At 44.5% G+C, this 20,644-nt stretch overlaps 1 protein-coding gene across 6 annotated transcripts in view; it reads left to right on the plus strand.

Annotated features, from left to right (window-relative positions):
* Nucleotides 1-721: 721 nt before the first annotated feature.
* The window catches only part of LOC124032077 (histone deacetylase 7-like), a 75,119-nt gene continuing 55,196 nt past the window's right edge, over nucleotides 722-20,644 (plus strand). For 4 of the 6 annotated variants that reach the window (XM_046344141.1, XM_046344143.1, XM_046344142.1 and 1 more), the window contains exon 1: nucleotides 722-915. In XM_046344141.1, the coding sequence (XP_046200097.1) occupies nucleotides 897-915 (19 nt within the window). In that variant the 5' untranslated portion in view covers nucleotides 722-896. Of the gene's footprint in view, nucleotides 916-13,829; nucleotides 14,121-14,563; nucleotides 14,631-20,644 lie in introns of those variants that run through there. The other 2 variants (XM_046344147.1, XM_046344145.1) reach the window with 2 other exon arrangements.

A 20,644-nucleotide genomic window follows, 5' to 3' on the forward strand; every position in this document is an offset into this window, starting at 1 on the left:
GTCAGACTGGGGACAGACTACTGCCTGTTGTGGCCCAGCAGCAAAGGCTAAACAGGGAGTACTGGGGGAGCTACTGTTATCACAAGATATGATTTGTGTGTGTGCATTCCTAGCAGTGAAACAGTGATGTTGGTATACAGTAGGACAAACAGCAGGGCTAAACATCTCTTATCTTTACCATTGTTGTTTTGTATATCATTGTTTGCAGTCGAGGCATAGTTTGTTTTCCATGTGGATGTCATTCTTTTTGCCCTTTTAAATGATTTTTGAATCTGTGTGTTGCCTCCTGATATAGTGTTTCCTGCCATTGTCTTTAGTAGACTGCCTCCGGCACTCTCCGAACAGTGCCGGTCCCTCCTACCTTAACCCCCCTTGCTGCAGCTCCGCTCTCTCACACACACACACACACACACACACACACACACACACACACACACACACACACACACACACACACACACACACACACACACACACACACACACACACACACACACACACACACACACACACACACACACACACACACACACACACACACACACACACACACACACACACCGCTACACACATCGCTACCCACACTCTAATCCTCTCTTTCTCTTCCTCTACCATCCGCTTCAGCTTCTGAGGCAACTCTGACATAAGCTGCCCCAGAGTCAGCAATAAGGGGGGGGGGGGCAACTGCGTACAGGCTGGGCATACGTGTGACTGTGTGTGAGAGTCCACCAGTCAGCTCAGAGTGGTTCATCTCTTTCTCCCACTTCCTCACTCTCTCCCTCTGTGCCTTTTGTTCCCGCCCCTCACTTTCTCCCTGCTAGCCTGGATAGAGGGAGCTGAACTGCATGCTGTGGACTGGATATGGCGTAGAGACATCCTGGCGCTAACCTAACTGGATGTTCACCCTACGAGCTGGTAAGAGCCTGCTTCAGCTCTACTCTAACTGTGATAGTATGCACTGGGGAAAAGGATTGCAAAAGGGTTCTTCGGCTGTCCCCCTTTTGGATTCCATGTAGAATCCTCTGTGGAAAGGGTTCTATATGGAACACAAAAGGGTTCTACCTGCAACCAAAAAAAGGTTCTTCAAAGGTTCTTCTCCTATGGGGACAGCCGAAGAACCCTTTAAGGTTCTAGATAGCACCTTTGTTTCCCCCCACGATTGTGGAAGGAGAAAGTCTCTATGTAGAAATGCCTTATTTAACTGGCTGTTAATATAACAAGTCACTGGTGTAATAACTTTGTTCTATGTAAAGTTTAGTTTTTTTAAGTTTGTGCTTTAGATATTAACTTAGTACCCAGTAAAAGTGCTCTCTCACTCTATCATTCTCGCCCTTTCCCTGGCTTCTTTCCCTCTCTTCTCTTCTCCCCCGGCTCATTATGCATCCCCCTGCTCATGTTACCGGCTTCCTCCTGTGGTTTTCAGCACAGGTTTCTCCTCTGCTCTGAGTGTGCTCCCACGCTCCCTCAAAGAAAGGAAGGAAAACAATGAGAAGCGTTTGCGGAGCCACAAGATGGAGCTGCTTTAATTTGGCCTGTGTCTTTAATAGAGTGGAACATTTAAGTGTGGCTTTTTTTGTTGCGTGTTTTGTTGTTTTTGGAATAACGTTTTCTTTTTTGGGCAGAGGGGTGAGAAAATTGGAAACAGACCCACCCACACTAGTGAGTCACCCCGCATTTGTGGAGTGTTAACTTTAAGAGGGCAGAAAAATTGTCAAAGAGAGGACCTGCTAAAGGCAGAGGGAATTTGTTTTTGGTTATTCTGTTGATGTCACTTAATCCCCTTAGTTTACTTAGGAACCGGAGAGGAGGGTGCTCTGGCCTCTGCCATGGGTTTTTCTGAAAGGGAGGGAGTGGCTTGTGTTCATCTGGGACAATCCTAAGTGCTGATTGCTGAGACCTTCCTCACCCTGCTCCCAAACACTGTTTCCCTTTGCATACACAACTGTTGGAGGAGTAGCAAAGTTAACTTGACTATGCGTAGGCTGGGAGAAGTCGATGCGTAGCCGCTGACGGTGTCCTGCATGTTATCATAATAACACCAGGGGTTTGTTATGGCGATACATACAGTATTTAACCACCTTGTCACTACAAACTCAAAATCGATCACAATGAACCGCATGCAGATTTGTTTTACGTTCATATACTGTACAAACAGACAATCTCAAAGAATGCTTTCTATCTAATCTTAGTTGTTAGATTTGTGTATTTTTGTCACCGACCATAACCGATACCTTAATCAGGCTGATGATCTGGCACCTCACTTTAGAGTAGCCTATCATTCCCTATCCACATCCCTTACATTCCACTCTAATCCTATCAATTTATCTAACTTTCTATCCATGTAGCCTTTGTCTTCTCCCTCAATCTGACTGTCGCTGTCTGTCACTCATCTCTTCCTCCCTGCTGGCAGGGCAGCCTGTGTAGTCAGTGATAAGGGGCAACAGCAGTAGCCCTTCCTGTCCTGGCAGGAAGTGTTGATTTCCACTCCAGTCTCTGGGCGACCCTGTGCTGCGTCCACTGGGAACCCTCTTCCACTCTCAGCATGTGAACAGCTCGCAACACACATGGATAGGCAAGCACACTCCCCCACACACAATTATTTTGATCAGAGTGGCTGTGATTTAATGTCCTACCGAGTAACACATCATTCAGACTGGAGGTAGCATAGTGGTGTGGAGGGTGCACAGTGGCTGCGTGTGCTGGGTCTGAGCTGTGTCTATAGCTGTAGGTCAGGAAGGGTTAAGGGGTCACATGGAGCCCAGGAGCAGGAGTTCAGGATATCCTGTCAGGATATGGTTCTCTCTCCCCTCTATTCCCAGGCACGGAGGGCTGTGTTGGAGCTTGGAGTCAAAGCTGAGAGTGAAGGCAGGGGGCAGGGTGGGTATTGGTCTGGTGTAAAATGTCACTCACGTCTCAAAACACATGGAGCGACACGGAAAGTTTGCACGTTGCCATCCAAGGGTTGTGTATCTATGGCAAACTTGTTTGGTGTATTTGATGTTGGACGATAGACAACGGTAGGCCTGATTTGATGTTGGACGATAGACAACGGTAGGCCTGATTTGATGTTGGACGATAGACAACGGTAGGCCTGATTTGTGCCTAGTGAATCAATATGGAAGTTGGGAAATTATAGCCGACCTGTTGTTTTGTTGTGTTTGGTATTCCAGAGATGTTCTTATCCCTGTGGAGTCCACATGAAGTCTTTAAGTGAAGAGGTGATTCAGATGAAGGGGTTGAGAGTAATGAGGTGGAGTTAGAGGGGTCATGGAGAAGATGAAGCCACAGGGCAGCAAATGGTCCAGAGGAGACAGATAAAACAGTGGAGTGATTTCCTACCTGACTGCCTGCCCCCCTCTGGTGATAGAGTGTAACTACAGATGCTGAACTTCTGGCCTCATAACAAACTGTGTTGATCGTTACAATCAGAAAGTATTTTAACTTAGTACTCGTGTGACATTTGATATAATTCTAGGTACATACAGTTATCACATACAAGGACTAGATAGGCAACCGTTTCCTTGGCATCATACAAGTAACCGATGCAAAGAGAGACAAAGGAAAGACAACAGGAGAGAGAGTGACAGGCTGTTTTTGGATTTCCGTTTCCAACACTCACCTCCTTTGTCTTGTTATTGTTGCGATATGAAATCTCATTCTGAATGTCGTTACAGATATTGTGGTGCCCCTCTGGGATTCCCCTTGGGCTATGTTGTTTTCTCGTACCATATTGATATTGTCTACATATTGTCTACAAAAAAAATGCATGAAATCAGTGTCAAGTTCCATTTGAGTAGGAGATTTACTTTGCTTGACTTTTTTTTTTCATGACAACAGTTGAGGTTGATAACTATTCTAGAGAGACCGCCACGTGGGCTGCTGGTGGGGTACTGAGTGTGAACAGAGCTGCTGATAATGTCGAGGATGAGCTGCTGTAACCGAGACGTTCCAGTTGGGCCTCTGACACAGCCGTATGTTTCAGACGCTCGCTCTCACACACCCGCCCACCACGTTAGTGAATGAATGGACACTAAAAAACATGGAAAATGTGTTTATGCGTGTCCCTGTGAATTTGTGTGTATGAAGTATCTGTGTATGAAGTAGATGTACGTGTGACAGATAAGCGAGGGCCAACTGACATACAGTATGCTCACCATCATGCTCCTAATTGGTGTCCACTACAGTTAGTAATGTATGTGTACAGGGATGTTTTGGTTTCTGTACTGTAAGATGAAGGGATACTACTGTAAATAAACCTGATGGAACTTTGCCTCGGTGACAGGATTATACCAAACTGGTTCCAGTTCGACTGTTTCTTCATGTAGCCATATAACAGAGAACAGAGTGCATCGTTTTACTACAAACAGCGTGCACAGTAGTTTTACCATATTGTGCAGAACCACACACAGGGTTAAGAGGAGAGTATTATATTTGTTTTATCATAAAACCAAAGAAGACCCCCAAAAATAGCCTATTCTTAACCGACTGAGCACTTTTCTCATTTAAAACTTGTAACATGGGATTTCCACCAAGGTGCTAAGTGCTTGTCAGAGAGTTGAGATTATTTTTCAGGCCTTACTGTTGTACAGAATGTGCTTTAGTCTTGCAGCAGCATTGGAATATTGGCTTGGTGTAGATGTGGAATGACTCACAATCCTGTACTGTAAACCCAGACCACACCCTCCCTCACTGCTGCTCCCTGCTTTTACAAAGCTAGCACACCCTGTTATCCAATTTCTGTCAACCTCTTTCAAACACACACACACACACACAGTACACACAGACATGTGACTCCACCCTTCTCTAAACTTCCACTGATCTCATTCTCAAAAAAACTGTCCTGCAAAAAAGTCCCTTCTCTCTCGCTCTCAAAATACTCTTAGTGTTATAACTGTATGGCTGCTTCCATAACTCCTTATCCAATATTCATCACATTCCTGCTGGCTTCTTAAAGAGAAGGACCATGCTGGCCACTGGGACCTCACAGCAGACGCACTACTCCCTCCTCTCACTTTCCAGCTTTTCGTTTTTTTCTCTCACACTGCAGTAACAAAGGAGAAGCCTATCAATTGACATACACTGAGTGTACAAAACATTAAGGATATCTGCTCTTTCCTTGACATGACTGACCAGGTGCAACTCAATATTAGGAAGGTGTCCTTAATGTTTTGTAAGTGTATATTTCTCTGTTTCACTCCGCCACGGGCTAGTGTTTCTGTTCAAGGATATTTACCAGGAGGGTTTCTGCATAAAGTCACTACACTACTGATACTATTCACACCATTGTGTATTGTGTTTCATATTGGTGAACTATGAGTCATACTCCACAGATTTAAAATGATCTCATTTATATACATTCAAGTAAATGCAGAGTGCTGAATTTTCACAAGCAGACAAATGCATACTGTCCAACAGTGCCTTGATCTAAACAGCCTCATGAATCTAAACAGCTAGTCCACAGAACTCTAATGTAGTTACATCTGTTTCTATATTGAATTAAAATGCTTGTAATTACCAACTTGCTGCTTTAGGAGGACTTTTAAGCACAGAACAGAAGTGATTCTCTTTTAAGCACAGAACAGAAGTGATTCTCTTTTAAACACGGAACAGAAGTGATTCTCTTTTAAGCACAGAACAGAAGAGATTCTCTTTTAAACACAGAACAGAAGTGATTCTCTTTTAAACACAGAACAGAAGTGATTCTCTTTTAAACACAGAACAGAAGAGATTATCTTTTAAACACAGAACAGAAGAGATTCTCTTTTAAACACAGAACAGAAGTGATTCTCTTTTAAACACAGAACAGAAGTGATTCTCTTTTAAACACAGAACAGAAGTGATTCTCTTTTAAACACAGAACAGAAGTGATTCTCTTTTAAACACAGAACAGAAGTGATTCTCTTTTAAACACAGAACAGAAGTGATTCTCTTTTAAACACAGAACAGAAGTGATTCTCTTTTAAGCATAGAACAGAAGTGATTCTCTTTTAAGCACAGAACAGAAGTGATTCTCTTTTAAGCACAGAACAGAAGTGATTCTCTTTTAAGCACAGAACAGAAGTGATTCTCTTTTAAACACAGAACAGAAGTGATTCTCTTTTAAGCACAGAACAGAAGTGATTCTCTTTTAAACACAGAACAGAAGTGATTCTCTTTTAAACACAGAACAGAAGTGATTCTCTTTTAAACACAGAACAGAAGTGATTCTCTTTTAAACACAGAACAGAAGTGATTCTCTTTTAAGCACAGAACAGAAGTGATTCTCTTTTAAACACAGAACAGAAGTGATTCTCTTTTAAACACAGAACAGAAGTGATTCTCTTTTAAACACAGAACAGAAGTGATTCTCTTTTAAGCACAGAACAGAAGTGATTCTCTTTTAAACACAGAACAGAAGTGATTCTCTTTTAAGCACAGAACAGAAGTGATTCTCTTTTAAGCACAGAACAGAAGTGATTCTCTTTTAAACACAGAACAGAAGTGATTCTCTTTTAAGCACAGAACAGAAGTGATTTTCTTTTAAGCACAGAACAGAGGTGATTCTCATGTAAACACAGAACAGAAGTGATTCACGGCAGGAAAACATATTTCACACAAATATAGATGAAAATTCACAAATGTAAATTCTAAAAAGCTCTATTCAGGAAGAAACCCATTCACAACCATGCCTATATTTAGATAGTGAGAAAACAACATCTGTATTATTTCTTAAACCATATACACTTAGACGCTGAATTAGTGTGGATATCTCTTATCTTGATCATTTGTTCAGTGGTGATGGAGTAGGCCTATAAGGCATCATTTATACAACAGAATGTTAAATTGTGTGTGTAAAGATCAGTTGAGAGGCAGGGTGTTACATGAGTTGTGGTAAGCTCAGGCTGTCGGCCTGACATTTTACACTAAACAACAACCACCACTGTTGGCAACCTCTGGTCTCCCGGTAGCTGAATGCCACATCGAATCGGATTAAACTCCCTAAATGGATGGCTTTATAGCTATGCTACCCCTTCCCTGGTCATCTTGATCAGACATTGTACTAGACATCAGAAAAACTAAAAGTCCCTGTTTGTAAATGAGTGTGTGCGTGTGTTTCTGTGTGTTGGAGACAAGAGTGTAGAGTAGATGCATTGAGGCCAGGGCAGGCAGAGAGAGATGTAATCGGATATAGTTGTTTCATATGACCGGGTTTGCAGGCTGGCTGGCATTCAAGGGCCAAGAGGTTTCACTAAAGGTCACAATGACAAAGACACACTGTGCTTGTGTTGTGTGTGCTTGACTGACTGAACGCTGACATACACTTCTGTATACTGTATGTGTATGAATGCACACTACCGGTCAAAAGTTTGAGAACACCTACTCATTCAAGGGTTTTTCTTTATTTTTACTATTTTCTACATTGTAGAGTAATAGTGAAGAGATCAAAACTATGAAATAACACATATGGAATCATGTAGTAACCAAAAAAAGTGTTAAACAAATCAAAATATATTTTATATTTGAGATTATTCAAATAGCTGCCCTTTGCCTTGACAGCTTTTCACACTCTTGGCTTTCTCTCAAGGTAGTCACGTGGAAGCATTTCAATTAACAGGTGTCCCTTGTTAAAAGTGAATTTGTGGAATTGATTTCCTTCTTAATGCGTTTGAGCCAATCAGTTGTGTTGTGACAAGGTAGTGGGATATACAGAAGATAGCGCTATCTGGTAAAAGACCAAGTCCATATTATGGCAAGAACAGCTCAAATAAGCAAAGAGAAACAGTCCATCAGTACTTTAAGACATGAAGGTCAGTCAATTTGGAAAAAAAGGTTTCTTCAAGTGCAGTATTAAAAACCATCGAGCGCTATGATGAAACTGGCTCTCAAGTGATAATGGCGCTGGAGAAGAAGGCAGAGGTTTTACGTGTCCCCAACCGATTGTTTTTTTGTTTGTTTATTTACATTTTTTGTAACTGATTTTTTAAAAACGTATTTTGTACATAATGTTGCCGTTACCGTCTTTTATGACCAAAAATAACTTCTGGGCATCAGGACTGCGATTACTAACCATGGACTGGCAGAATCCTTTTTTCCTTTAACGTGCCCGACGTGAACGATATACTGCTTTCTCGGGAACGAGAGGAGGCGGAGAAAAGGGGCCAAAGGGCAGGCAGCCTTCCGAGAATTCCTAGGCGATCGAATAAACCCCCACTTCCTTCCATTCTGCTAGCTAACATGCAATCTTTGGAGAATAAAATAGATGACTTACGGGCAGATTAAACTACCAACGGGACATTCGAAATGGCAATATCTTATGCTTCACGGAGTCGTGGCTGAACGACAACACTATGATACGCTGTACCGGCAGGTTGAACAGCAACGTCTGGTGAGAGAAGGGGTGGCGGTCTATGTATTTTTGTAAATAACAGCTGGTGCACGATATCTAAGGAAGTCTCCAGCTATTGCTCGCCTGAGGTAGAGTATCTCCTGATAAGCTGTAGACCACACTATCTACTTGGAGAGTTTATCTGTCTTTGTCGTAGCTGTTTATATACCACCACAGTCAGAGGCTGGCACTAAGACAGCATTGAATGAGTTGTATTCTGCCATAAGAAAACGCTCACCCAGAGGCGGCGCTCCTAGTAGCCGGAGACTTTAATGTAGAGAAACTTAAATCCATTTTACCAAATTTCTATCAGCATGTAAATGTGCAACCAGAGGGGGAAAAAAACTCTAGACCACCTTTACTCCACACACAGAGACACATACAAAGCTTTCCCTCACCCTCCATTTGGCAAATCTGACTATAATTATATCCTCCTGATTCCTGCTTACAAGCTAAAATGAACTGGATCAATAAAAAAGTGGTCAGATGAAGCAAATGCTAAACTACAAGACTGTTTTGCACAGACTGGAATATATTCCGGGATTCCTCCGATGGCTTTGAGGAGTACACCACATCAGTCATTGACTTCATCAATAAGTGCATCAATGACGACGTCCCCACAGCGACTGCACGTACCCCAACCAGAAGCCATGGATTACAGGCAACATCCACACTGAGCTAAAGGCTAGAGCTGCCGCTTTCAAGGAGCAGGACTTTAACCCAGAAGTTTATAAGAAATCCCATCAAACAGGAAAAGCTTCAATACGGAACTAAGATAGGACCGGTGTAGTGCGATTCAGATGCTCGTCGGATGTAGCAGGGCTTGCAAACCATTACAGATTACAAAGGGAAGCACAGCCGAGAGCTGCCATGTGACACGAGCCTACCAGACGAGCTAAACTACTTCTATGCTCGCTTCGAGGCAAATGGCACTGAAATATGCATGAGAGCACCAGCTGTTCCGGGAGACTGTGTGATCACGGTCTCCGCAGCCGATGTGAGTAAGACCTTTAAACAGGTCAACATTCTCAAAGCCACAGGGCCAGATGGATTACCAGGACGTGTACTGCGAACATGCGCTGACCAACTGGCAAGTGTCTTCACTGACATTTTCAACCTCTCCCTGTCCTAGTGTAATACCAACATGTTTTAAGCAGACCACCATAGTGCCTATGCCCACGAACGCTAAGGTAACCTGCCTAAATGACTACCGACCCATAGCACTCGCATCTGTAGCCATGAAGTGCTTTGAAAGGCTGATCATGGCTCACATCAACACAATTATCCCAGAAACCCTAGACCCACTCCAATTTGCATACTGCCCCAACAGATCCACAGATGATGCAAAGCTTTCATCAAGGCAAAGGGTGGCTATTTGAAGAATTTCAAATATAAAATATATTTAACACTTTTTTGATGATGATTATGTGTTGTGTGTTGTGTCATAGTTTTGATGTCTTCACTATTATTCTACAATGTAGAAAATAGTAAAAATAAAGAAAAACCCTTGAATGAGTAGGTGTTCTAAAACTTTGGACCAGTAGTGTATGTCGGGAGGTTAAGGTTCTATCTGCATTTTTGTCAATGTAATTATTGACGTAGCCTTGTTCTGTTCAATGTTCTCTACCTATATATTTCTCTAAATACCACAATTCAAATTGCTGACACCATTCAAACCAATGAGGGTTCGGAACTCTGAAGCCAGTTATCTCAGGATCATCTTTTTGCAGATAGAACCTATTATATTTTAGATCCCAGTGCCATTGATTTCTGTGTAGTTGTTTTTGTTCAGTTTTAGCATGGTTTCTATCCCTTTTTCGACTCACATGATTGACTTTGATTTAAATTAACACATCAGACATGTCATTATCAGGAACTACATTTCAGCAAAAAAGACATAGCCTAACAGTTGACTGCGCTGTTGCTGCCATTCTGAGAAGTGGGGCTGACAAAGACGATCTTAGCTGAATCTAAATTTGACCTTGTATTTCATTGAGGGACATTATTTAGAGTGTGCGTGTGTGTGTGTGTCTGCCTGCCTACTCAGAGACAATAACCAGTACTGAAGGTTTAGGCTAGAGGCTGGGCTCAGTGTTTACTCTAACCCGTGTGCCGCATGGTGCCACAGCATGGAGCTTGGTGTCCCAGGGGCCCAGCTGAGCCCTGCCTGGTACCCAGACAATGGCTGCCTTCATCCTGGCTTCCTCCTCCCTCCATCCCTGTCTGCCTCCATCCTCTCTGGACCACCTTGTGATCTGGGGCAGAGGTTACCAGGTCCGATCCTGAAAGGCCTAAAATAATATCTGAATCTAGTTAAATGACTTGGAATATACAGAAAAGTACATCTTGCCTATTCTAATGTAACTTAGAGGAAGCCCATAATCTTGCCATGGAACTTGTTTTGGGAAATGTATTTGAGAGTACTCATCTTGCATCTTTTTGGAAGCTTTGACTTATTTTGTGTAGTGATTTGACATTTAAAACTGTGTGAGAGAGTGAATCCTTGTCCGGTTGTGTAATTGTGCAGGTGGGAGTTAACTACGCACATGTAGAACACAGCTGACCACATCCTGTACATATAGAACTAACATAGAGGCCTCTTCCTCTCAAATTAACTGACATCTGAAAAATGCTAAGAATCTTACAAAAAATACATTTCAACATGTTTTCACAGTGTCCTCTCTGAGTCTAGTTTCTGTTTGGACATTTTGGATCAATTTGATTCAATTCAATTTTTGGAAGTCCTATGAGTGTGTTGCATTGGCTTTCAAAGATTGTCATCAAAAATTAGGCACTGCTTCATCTGGGGAAAATAGAATATTTTAGCATCAGTCTAGAGAAACAGATTGACTGCTGTCTTTTCCATTTGGGTGTTACATACAGCGAGGTTCACGTTGGCCAGTGCCTTGCCTCCTGTGAACCTAAGCTTGTGCCTGTGTTTGATCATATGTGTGTGTAGTGGCCGTCGGTGCCGGTTAAGATGAGGGTGGGCAATTTTCTTTATTTCGGAGCGTGGCCTTATTTCTATTACAGCATTTGGATTCACACAGCTCAATGTAACATCAATAGGTTTAGGCCAGGTTTTTCCAACCCTGTCCCTGGAGAGCTTACCTTCCTGTAGGTTTTCACTCCAACCCCAGTTGTAACTAAGATGATTCAGCTTATCAACCAGCTGATTATTAGAATCAGGTGTGCTAGATTGAGGTTGGAGCAAAAACCTACAGAACGGCAGCAGGGCTAGAGAGCCCTGGTTTAGGCTACTACATGATACTTGATTTTTCCCTATACCCACCATGAGGTTGCTATAACCTAGCCAACGAATTATGGTTTACAATGTAGTTGCACAGGCCATGAACACTCTTAGGAATTAAGGTGACAGACTGACATTCAATAACGCCTTGCACACTCTTGCCTGCATCTAGCTGATCTACAGGTGTAATCATTAGTCCAACAATTGCAAACAAGAGTTGCTATTGGACAAATTCAGGTAGGTTTATCCACATTTGCTTCTGTTTAAGAATAGTTTATTTTTTAACAGGAATGGCAGATTGAATACATCCCTGATCACCCGCGAACACAGTTCACTTTCATAGCAGCCACATAAACAGCATGATCACGTTGCTTATTGTATAACTCCTTCTCGCATCTATGCGCTTTCCTCCTCTCACCTTTTCCCTTGGCTTACACAACACAACAGTGACCAGGGGGAAAAAACGTTCCAAGCCAAACCTTCATACTATAACTGCTACACACAGCCTACATTGTTACCACCATATTAGCTAACGTCCTAGTCAACATAGCTACTAGAACTAACGTGTTAGTAAACCCACTCCAATCATGCAGTTTAACAGTCAACTACTCACCACATTTTATGCACTGCAGTGCTAAGCTAGCTGTAACTTATGCTTTCAGTACTAGATTTATTCTCTGATCTGTGATTGTTTGGACAACGTGTCAGTTCATGCTGCAACAGCTCTGATAGGTTGGAGGACATCCTCCGGATGCTGTCATAATTACATTGTAAGTCTATAGAAGGGGGTGAGAACCATAAGCCTCCTAGGTTTTGTATTGAAGTCAAGGTACCCAGGGAAGGACTGAAGCTAGCTGTCCTCCGGCTACACCATGGAGCTACCCTACAGAGTGCTGTTGAGGCTACTGTAGGATTCATTGCAAAACAGTGCGTTTTGAATGAATTATTTGGTGATGTGATTATATGTATTATAGTTTAATCTAACCCTAACTTTAATGTTTCACTATTTTTATCTTTATGAAATTCACTGAGGAGGATGGTTCTCCCCTTCCTCCTCTGAGGAGCCTACACTGGTGTGTGTATCTTACTGTGGGCTGCTAGACTGCTGTGCCGTTTCACTGTCATACAGGCTGTGTTCTCGTTATTTTCAGCTCATACCGGATGTGATTCAAATTGGGGAATTGTGTAATTGACAAGACAAACCACACAAACGCACACATACATAAACACCCACACTTTGGGAGGATTTCTGGTAAGGGTGCTGGGCTCCCCCTGAGCTTATGCATTTAAAGGTGAGTATGGGCTAGGTTTCGTTTTTGGTGTGCATGAACGGTTTGTTTTACTGGTGGGCTTGGAAACTGGATCACAGATGCTGAATGGAAATAAAAGCAGTGCTTAAGCTGGGAAAACAGCCTTTGAAAGATTAACTAAACTCTTTCATCTCATTGAGCACTTTGTCATTTCTGTCCTCAAAACACACAACGTCACTGTCATTACTATTATACAAAGCATCGGGGTCACATGAAGAGGCAGTGGGAGGCCTGTGCATCATGTGACAGATAAAGGGACGTGTATGGGTTACCTTGTCTGAGAAATACACAGGAAGCCCTTGGTAACTATTCCTTCCTCTTCCAAGAAACATTAATCTATGATGTGACTCATAACAGGGGGAGAAAGGTATTGGTCAAGGATCACCATTTCCTAGAAGGCTATGCACTCATTAAGACATTTTGTAGAATTCATCTGTGAAATTAAAGTTGTTCAGATAAAGCTGACAAACATGACATTTTCACTTTAGTCTTTTCTCAGAGTTTCATATTTCCCTGCTATGCTGCCTGTTACATGAGCCAATAACTACTTGAGCATTTGTAAACACTTTATCATACTGTGCAGTTTACTTGATTGTGGTCATGCATGTACAAATGTAGCTTTAACCATACATGAAAATGCTACTTTGAGAAACATTTTGGAAGGGTGGATATGCGTTATTACACAAGATGTAACATGTTTATAGTAGTGTTGTCCAGAATGTGCAAGTAAAGGACTGTCGTAACAGTTATTCTGTTCCAATAAACAGCTGTTGCTTATGTCAGCAGGTGGAGCTGTAGAAGCCATCTGACAACAAACTGTGAACAAAGTTTCAGACACTGATAAGTAGTGGTTCGGATTGGCTACATAGTGTACCAATAGAAAGCTCATATGCGGAAACAAAGGTAGAGAGAAGTCGTGTGACGCTATTTTTGGTGCTACCCGCTTAGACTTCTATTTTCGTCTTCTTCAGGGGCTGGACATACCAAGTTGCTTGCGATAACTAATTATTTCTCCCTCACTTGTAGCCTACTGACGAATCTCATCCTTGGCCACCGGTCTCTTTCCCTGTATGTTACTCGACAGTCATTTCACAAATAGGCTTCACAGGACTAGTAACAGACGACATTGGCTTTTTGGAGGAATATTTATAATGTGGATTTAGAACCTGTTGCGTTGTTGTGACATTCTTACAAGGTAACACATTTTCTTTCATGTGCATACCAGATAATTGTTCTGTGTTATACAGTATTGCAGCAGTAGGCTAACCTACCTACCTACCCGATGAAACTAACTGACATAGTGTAGTCTATTATTGGTACCTGCAGTTAGGTCTATCATTCTACAAATAGGCTACATTTCGAAACATAAGTCGATTTCAAAGGGGCTACAACCATCGTATCCTGGTGGGATGTCTTTTAAACGCTGCCCTCTGTAAGCAGATGTTCAGGGCAGCAGTTTTTTTCCAGAGTGAGAGGCCGCATTCCATTGCTGAATTGTTACACATTTCTCGGGAAAATCAATTACAATTTGTAGGTTATTTGTTTTAAAACAGACTACACTTTTCATATACTTGAAGGGGACATGGATAATGAATTGCTGGTGGTTGTGAGTAATAAACGATATCTCCCCGTCTGCAGATGGAATCACGGCGTCGGGACCTACGGTAGACAAAGCCCGACGGGACAGCTTTTTATCAAGTGTCAGGTAGCCCCCCTTGTCCCTTGAACCGCGCACTAACAAATATGTAACTACTCATTGCCACATATTACCTCACTGTCTTCAGAATAGTAGACTCTACAAATATGATAGCTTTTTCCTCCAGAATGAGCCATACATTTAGATAGGCTACATCTGTTTGCAAATTAGTCATCCCCAACCAACTATTCACGGTTGTTTGAACAGGTCTCAAAAGTAATGCCGTTTTCAGAAACTAGCCCATCCATGCACTGGCAAATATCGAAATATTGAGAAGAAACATTTTGTTGTGGTATATGCTGCTGTAAACGGATGTGAAACGGCTAGCTTAGTTAGCGGTGTGCGCTAAATAGCGTTTCAATCGGTTACGTCACTTGCTCTGAGACCTTGAAGTAGTAGTTCCCCTTGCTCTGCAAGGGCCGCGGCTTTTGTGGAGCGATGGGTAACGATGCTTCGTTGGTGACTGTTGTTGATGGTGTGCAGAAGGTCCCTGGTTCGCGCCCGGGTATGGGCGAGGGGACGGTTTAAAAATTATACTGTTACACTGCTAATGAACATGTTTATTTTTTTTTCATGATTAGTCACTAGCATGATTCTCTAGATATATTTACTTTTACAGCAACACAGAAGCGAGAGCATGCAAGCACACCACAAGACTACAGTAGGGTGACACTGGCTAGGGGATCCTATGTTCTTATGTTCTCACACCACAAGACTACAGTAGGGTGACACTGGCTAGGGGATCCTATGTTCTTATGTTCTCACACCACTAGACTACAGTAGGGTGACACTGGCTAGGGGATCCTATGTTCTTATGTTCTCACACCACAAGACTACAGTAGGGTGACACTGGTTAGGGGATCCTATGTTCTTATGTTCTCACACCACAAGACTACAGTAGGGTGACACTGGCTAGGGGATCCTATGTTCTTATGTTCTCACACCACTAGACTACAGTAGGGTGACACTGGCTAGGGGATCCTATGTTCTTATGTTCTCACACCACAAGACTACAGTAGGGTGACACTGGTTAGGGGATCCTATGTTATTATGTTCTCACACCACAAGACTACAGTAGGGTGACACTGGCTAGGGGATCCTATGTTCTTATGTTCTCACACCACAAGACTACAGTAGGGTGACACTGGCTAGGGGATCCTATGTTCTTATGTTCTCACACCACAAAGTACGACCAGAATAACAAAGTCAACACAGTACATATGAAGAAGTAAAGCATATACAGCATCTGTTTATTTTGTACTTTTAGAAAGGCTAATATGTGTGTGGAATAGTTAGCACTGAGAGTCTGACTGTGCATTAGATCTGAGTGACAGCCCAAGCTCTTGCTGTGCCAGGCACATGTTCCATCCATGCAAAAGAGGCCATCTTCCTGGAAAAACGGAGGGAGGTCATGTCCGAAGCTGCAGTGTCCCATTTCATGTGTCAGTCCGGGCCAACTGACGCGGCCAGTCTCTTTTGTGTCCCTCTAGTCTGTCTCGGGTTGAAAAACGAGGGTGTATTAGTTGACCAGTAAACTACCATCATTTTGGTATCTTTCACGGATTTTATGTCATCTATCACAAGACATCTAGTAACCCTTTTGGTACTTCCGATTATCACAGGTGTCTGTAATCATGTCTGGCCATCTGTGAGGCCGTCTCACATTTGAAATAATGAAATAACATGATAAAAAAATGGAATGACAAAGCTGTTAAACATGATCCTCCACCTTAGTGAATACCATCAGCGTTTAATATGGTGTATTTATTTGACTATTTCAATATGTATTTGTTTTCAATGTTTTTGGCGTCAAACTGGTGGCAGTTGTGAAAAAAGACAATAGTTGGAAGAGTTGCAGAGTTAATTCAAATGGTTGTTAAGATGATTTTTCCATTAATTAGGCTATATTCTAATGAACCATGTGGTTTATCTACTAGAAACCCATGGACACAAACACAATAAATGAAAACTATATGAATACTTTTTTAAAATTAAAAAGTGATTCAAGTATAAATGACCAAAGTTACGACAGAATTCCATAGATTCTGTTAATTACCAAAATTACTGAAGATTTCGTTAACTTTGTTAAATGACCGGTAGCTTTACAACCTTCTAATCTGTCCCTATTCATCAGAACGCTCTGCCTCTCATTCTCCTGTAGCTGTTAATGCAGCTCCCGATGAAACACAACAATCCCCCCTAATGAAGTGAAGTCAACGAGGTTATTAAAACTAGTCTGTGGTCAGTCAGTACCTTGTTGTGGTTGTTACTCAGCTCCTCCTGGTGTGATTCTACTGCCACAACGGGTTTTTGTAGAGGGAAGATAACCCACCACGGAAACATTGTGAAGCTCAGCATCAGTTAAATCTCTTTTCTAGTCATTTGAATTTGGATCGTGCCACCCTGTTCAGAGACTGGATCCAAGTACGTGTCTGTGGTTTGGTCTTTGCCTGGACGAGGTATCTGTTGCTTGTAAAACCACGTAGTGAAGGGTTGTGATTCCCGAGAGTGAAGAGGATAGGAACCTAATAAACATAGTCTTACATTCCCTTAACATACCAGGAGAGGAGGAAAATGTAGAGTGATCACAATAGCAAGATTGTTTTGCAGGGAGCTGCCGTAAAGATCAAGTTTCTGGTTGAAACCAGGGTCAGCTGACTCCCTCCTTCCCTCCACGCCGTCGCTGCTGTCTTGAGAGAAAAAGCCCAGAGGGTCGAACTTAACTCTTTTATTCTTAGTCAGGGAGCCGGAGACTTTAATTCCTGTCTTATTCCTACTGTATGTACGACATTACTGAAGTCGGATGGATTGATCGTTCGCGGTGCCTTACATCCACGAAGTCATTTGATATGGTTAGAGTTTTATTATCCTTGTAGGGCCAGACCTTGTGATCTCTGGAACCAAACAATGTTGAACGTTAAATGTGGAGTCTGGACCCCTGAGCTAACGCAGGCCTGTAAATTCTGCTGTGTCAAATCAATTAGTCAGGGTTTAACCTGGTGACTTGCCCCTATTTAAGTTGTCCAGAATTTGCTTTACTCATGGCAGCATATGCCTATAGCATTTGCCTCTGAGGCCAGTTGGACATGCTAGAAAGTTCAACTTCCAGCTCTGCACCAGGATCTCTGTCTCTGTACTCAGGTAGTGGTGGTCTGGGCGCTGGTCTATTGGCTGTCAATGGTTTGTGCGGTGGCAGTCAGACTCATAGACCCATGACCGTGGGTGACTTGTACTGGTCTAGGATCAGATTGCCTGTTGTTGCCAGGCAGGTCATGTGATCCCCTTTAGTCTCCGGCGTCTGGCCTGTGTAATGCAGACCATGAGAAAAGAGCAAAGGCCATGGAGAGCTGCTTTCCCAGGATGCACTGTGGCTCTCCTTTCTGCCGTTGTCTGGTAGTCGGGTCAGATCAGTTCGTGTGAGGCTGTGCTATAACGACGAGCAGGGAATCATAGTCTCACCTGACTCTATCCTCCACATCACCCCTTCTCTTTATTTTCTCTTGCTTGACACCGCAATGTCGCCGATAGACAAAATCCCATTTGCTTTACTAGACCATGGCTGTTCACAGAGCACCACTAGTCTATAACATGGCTTTCCTGTGGTAACTAAATGCCAGGAACCAGGAAAAGGAATCTACTTCTAGATGGGAGGCTTGTTTACGACTGGGTCTCTGATAACGACTGGGTTTGCAGTTATGTATTCAGTATGTGTGTGCGTTACCAAGAATGTTAACATCCTCTTGTTTTTGTTCATTCAGACAGAAAAGTGTGACTGCATATTCATGAGGTGTGTTCCCTTCAAAGGAATTCCCAGAACAGTTGTTAAAGTTTAAAGTCTCAGAGTCGGAGAGAAGAAAACTTGATAACTGCAGAGAGTCTCAAACTTGGTATAAAAAAAAGATGAGCAACAGAGCAGGCAGGAGAGAGTGAGCTCGCGGCAGAGTGAAGAGTGAGCTCGCCGCAGAGTGAAGAGTGAGCTCGCGGCAGAGTGAAGAGTGAGCTCGCCGCAGAGTGAAGAGTGAGCTCGCGGCAGAGTGAAGAGTGAGCTCGCGGCAGAGTGAAGAGTGAGCTCGCGGCAGAGTGAAGAGTGAGCTCGCCGCAGAGTGAAGAGTGAGCTCGCGGCAGAGTGAAGAGTGAGCTCGCCGCAGAGTGAAGAGTGAGCTCGCCGCAGAGTGAAGAGTGAGCTCGCCGCAGAGTGAAGAGTGAGCTCGCCGCAGAGTGAAGAGTGAGCTCGCCGCAGAGTGAAGAGTGAGCTCGCCGCAGAGTGAAGAGTGAGCTCGCCGCAGAGTGAAGAGTGAGCTCGCCGCAGAGTGAAGAGTGAGCTCGCGGCAGAGTGAAGAGTGAGCTCGCCGCAGAGTGAAGAGTGAGCTCGCGGCAGAGTGAAGCGTGAGCTCGCCGCAGAGTGAAGAGTGAGCTCGCGGCAGAGTGAAGAGTGAGCTCGCGGCAGAGTGAAGAGTGAGCTCGCGGCAGAGTGAAGAGTGAGCTCGCGACAGAGTGAAGAGTGAGCTCGCGGCAGAGTGAAGAGTGAGCTCGCCGCAGAGTGAAGAGTGAGCTCGCCGCAGAGTGAAGAGTGAGCTCGCCGCAGAGTGAAGAGTGAGCTCGCCGCAGAGTGAAGAGTGAGCTCGCCGCAGAGTGAAGAGTGAGCTCGCCGCAGAGTGAAGAGTGAGCTCGCCGCAGAGTGAAGAGTGAGCTCGCCGCAGAGTGAAGAGTGAGCTCGCCGCAGAGTGAAGAGTGAGCTCGCCGCAGAGTGAAGAGTGAGCTCGCCGCAGAGTGAAGAGTGAGCTCTCGGCAGAGTGAAGAGTGAGCTCGCCGCAGAGTGAAGAGTGAGCTCCCCGCAGAGTGAAGAGTGAGCTCGCCGCAGAGTGAAGAGTGAGCTCGCCGCAGAGTGAAGAGTGAGCTCGCCGCAGAGTGAAGAGTGAGCTCGCCGCAGAGTGAAGAGTGAGCTCGCCGCAGAGTGAAGAGTGAGCTCTCCGCAGAGTGAAGAGTGAGCTCTCCGCAGAGTGAAGAGTGAGCTCGCCACAGAGTGAAGAGTGAGCTCGCGGCAGAGTGAAGAGTGAGCTCGCGGCAGAGTGAAGAGTGAGCTCGCCGCAGAGTGAGCTCGCTGCAGAGTGAGCTCGCCGCAGAGTGAAGAGTGAGCTCGCCGCAGAGTGAAGAGTGAGCTCGCGGCAGAGTGAAGAGTGAGCTCGCCGCAGAGTGAGCTCGCCGCAGAGAGGGCGGGCTATAGAAAAGGCGAGAGCGGGCGAGAGAGAGAGAGCGGGCGAGAGAGAGGGCGAGTGAGAGAGGGCGCGAGAAATAGATAGAGAGAGAGAGAGGGCGAGCGAGAGAGGGCGTGTGAGAGAGAAGGCGTGCGAGAGAGAGAGAGAGAGAGCGGGCGTGCGAGAGAGAGCGCGCGAGAGAGAGACAGCGGGCGAGAGAGAGAGAGCTGGCGAGAGAGAGATAGAGGGCGTGCGAGAGAGAGCTGACGAGAGAGAGAGCTGGCGAGAGAGAGAGAGCGGGCGAAAGAGAGAGAGAGCGGGCGAGAAAGAGAGAGAGAGTGGGCGAGAGAGAGAGAGAGCGGGCGAGAGAGAGAGAGAGCGGGCGAGAAAGAGAGAGAGAGAGCGGGAGAGAGAGAGCGGGAGAGAGAGAGAGAGCGGGAGAGAGCTGGCGGGGGAGAGAGAGCGGGAGAGGGAGAGAGAGAGCGGGCGAGAGAGAGAGAGCGGGCGAGAGAGAGAGAGCGAGCGAGAGAGAGAGAGAGCGGGCGATTGAGAGGGAGAGAGCGGGCGAGAGAGAGAGCGGGCTTGAGCGGGTGAGAGAGAGCGTGAGCGGGCGGGAGAGTGGGGGAGAGAGATAGCGGGCGATTGAGAGGGAGAGAGCGCGTGAGAGAGAGCGCAGGCTGGAGAGAGAGAGAGAGCGGGCGATTGAGAGGGAGAGAGCGCGTGAGAGAGAGCGCAGGCTGGAGAGAGAGAGAGAGCGGGCGAGAGAGAGCGGGAGAGAGAGAGAGAGCGGGAGAGAGCTGGCGGGGGAGAGAGAGCGGGAGAGGGAGA

Source organism: Oncorhynchus gorbuscha, linkage group LG03 (assembly GCF_021184085.1).
Source record: "Oncorhynchus gorbuscha isolate QuinsamMale2020 ecotype Even-year linkage group LG03, OgorEven_v1.0, whole genome shotgun sequence".
In the NCBI taxonomy this organism is placed as follows: Eukaryota; Metazoa; Chordata; class Actinopteri; order Salmoniformes; family Salmonidae; genus Oncorhynchus; species Oncorhynchus gorbuscha.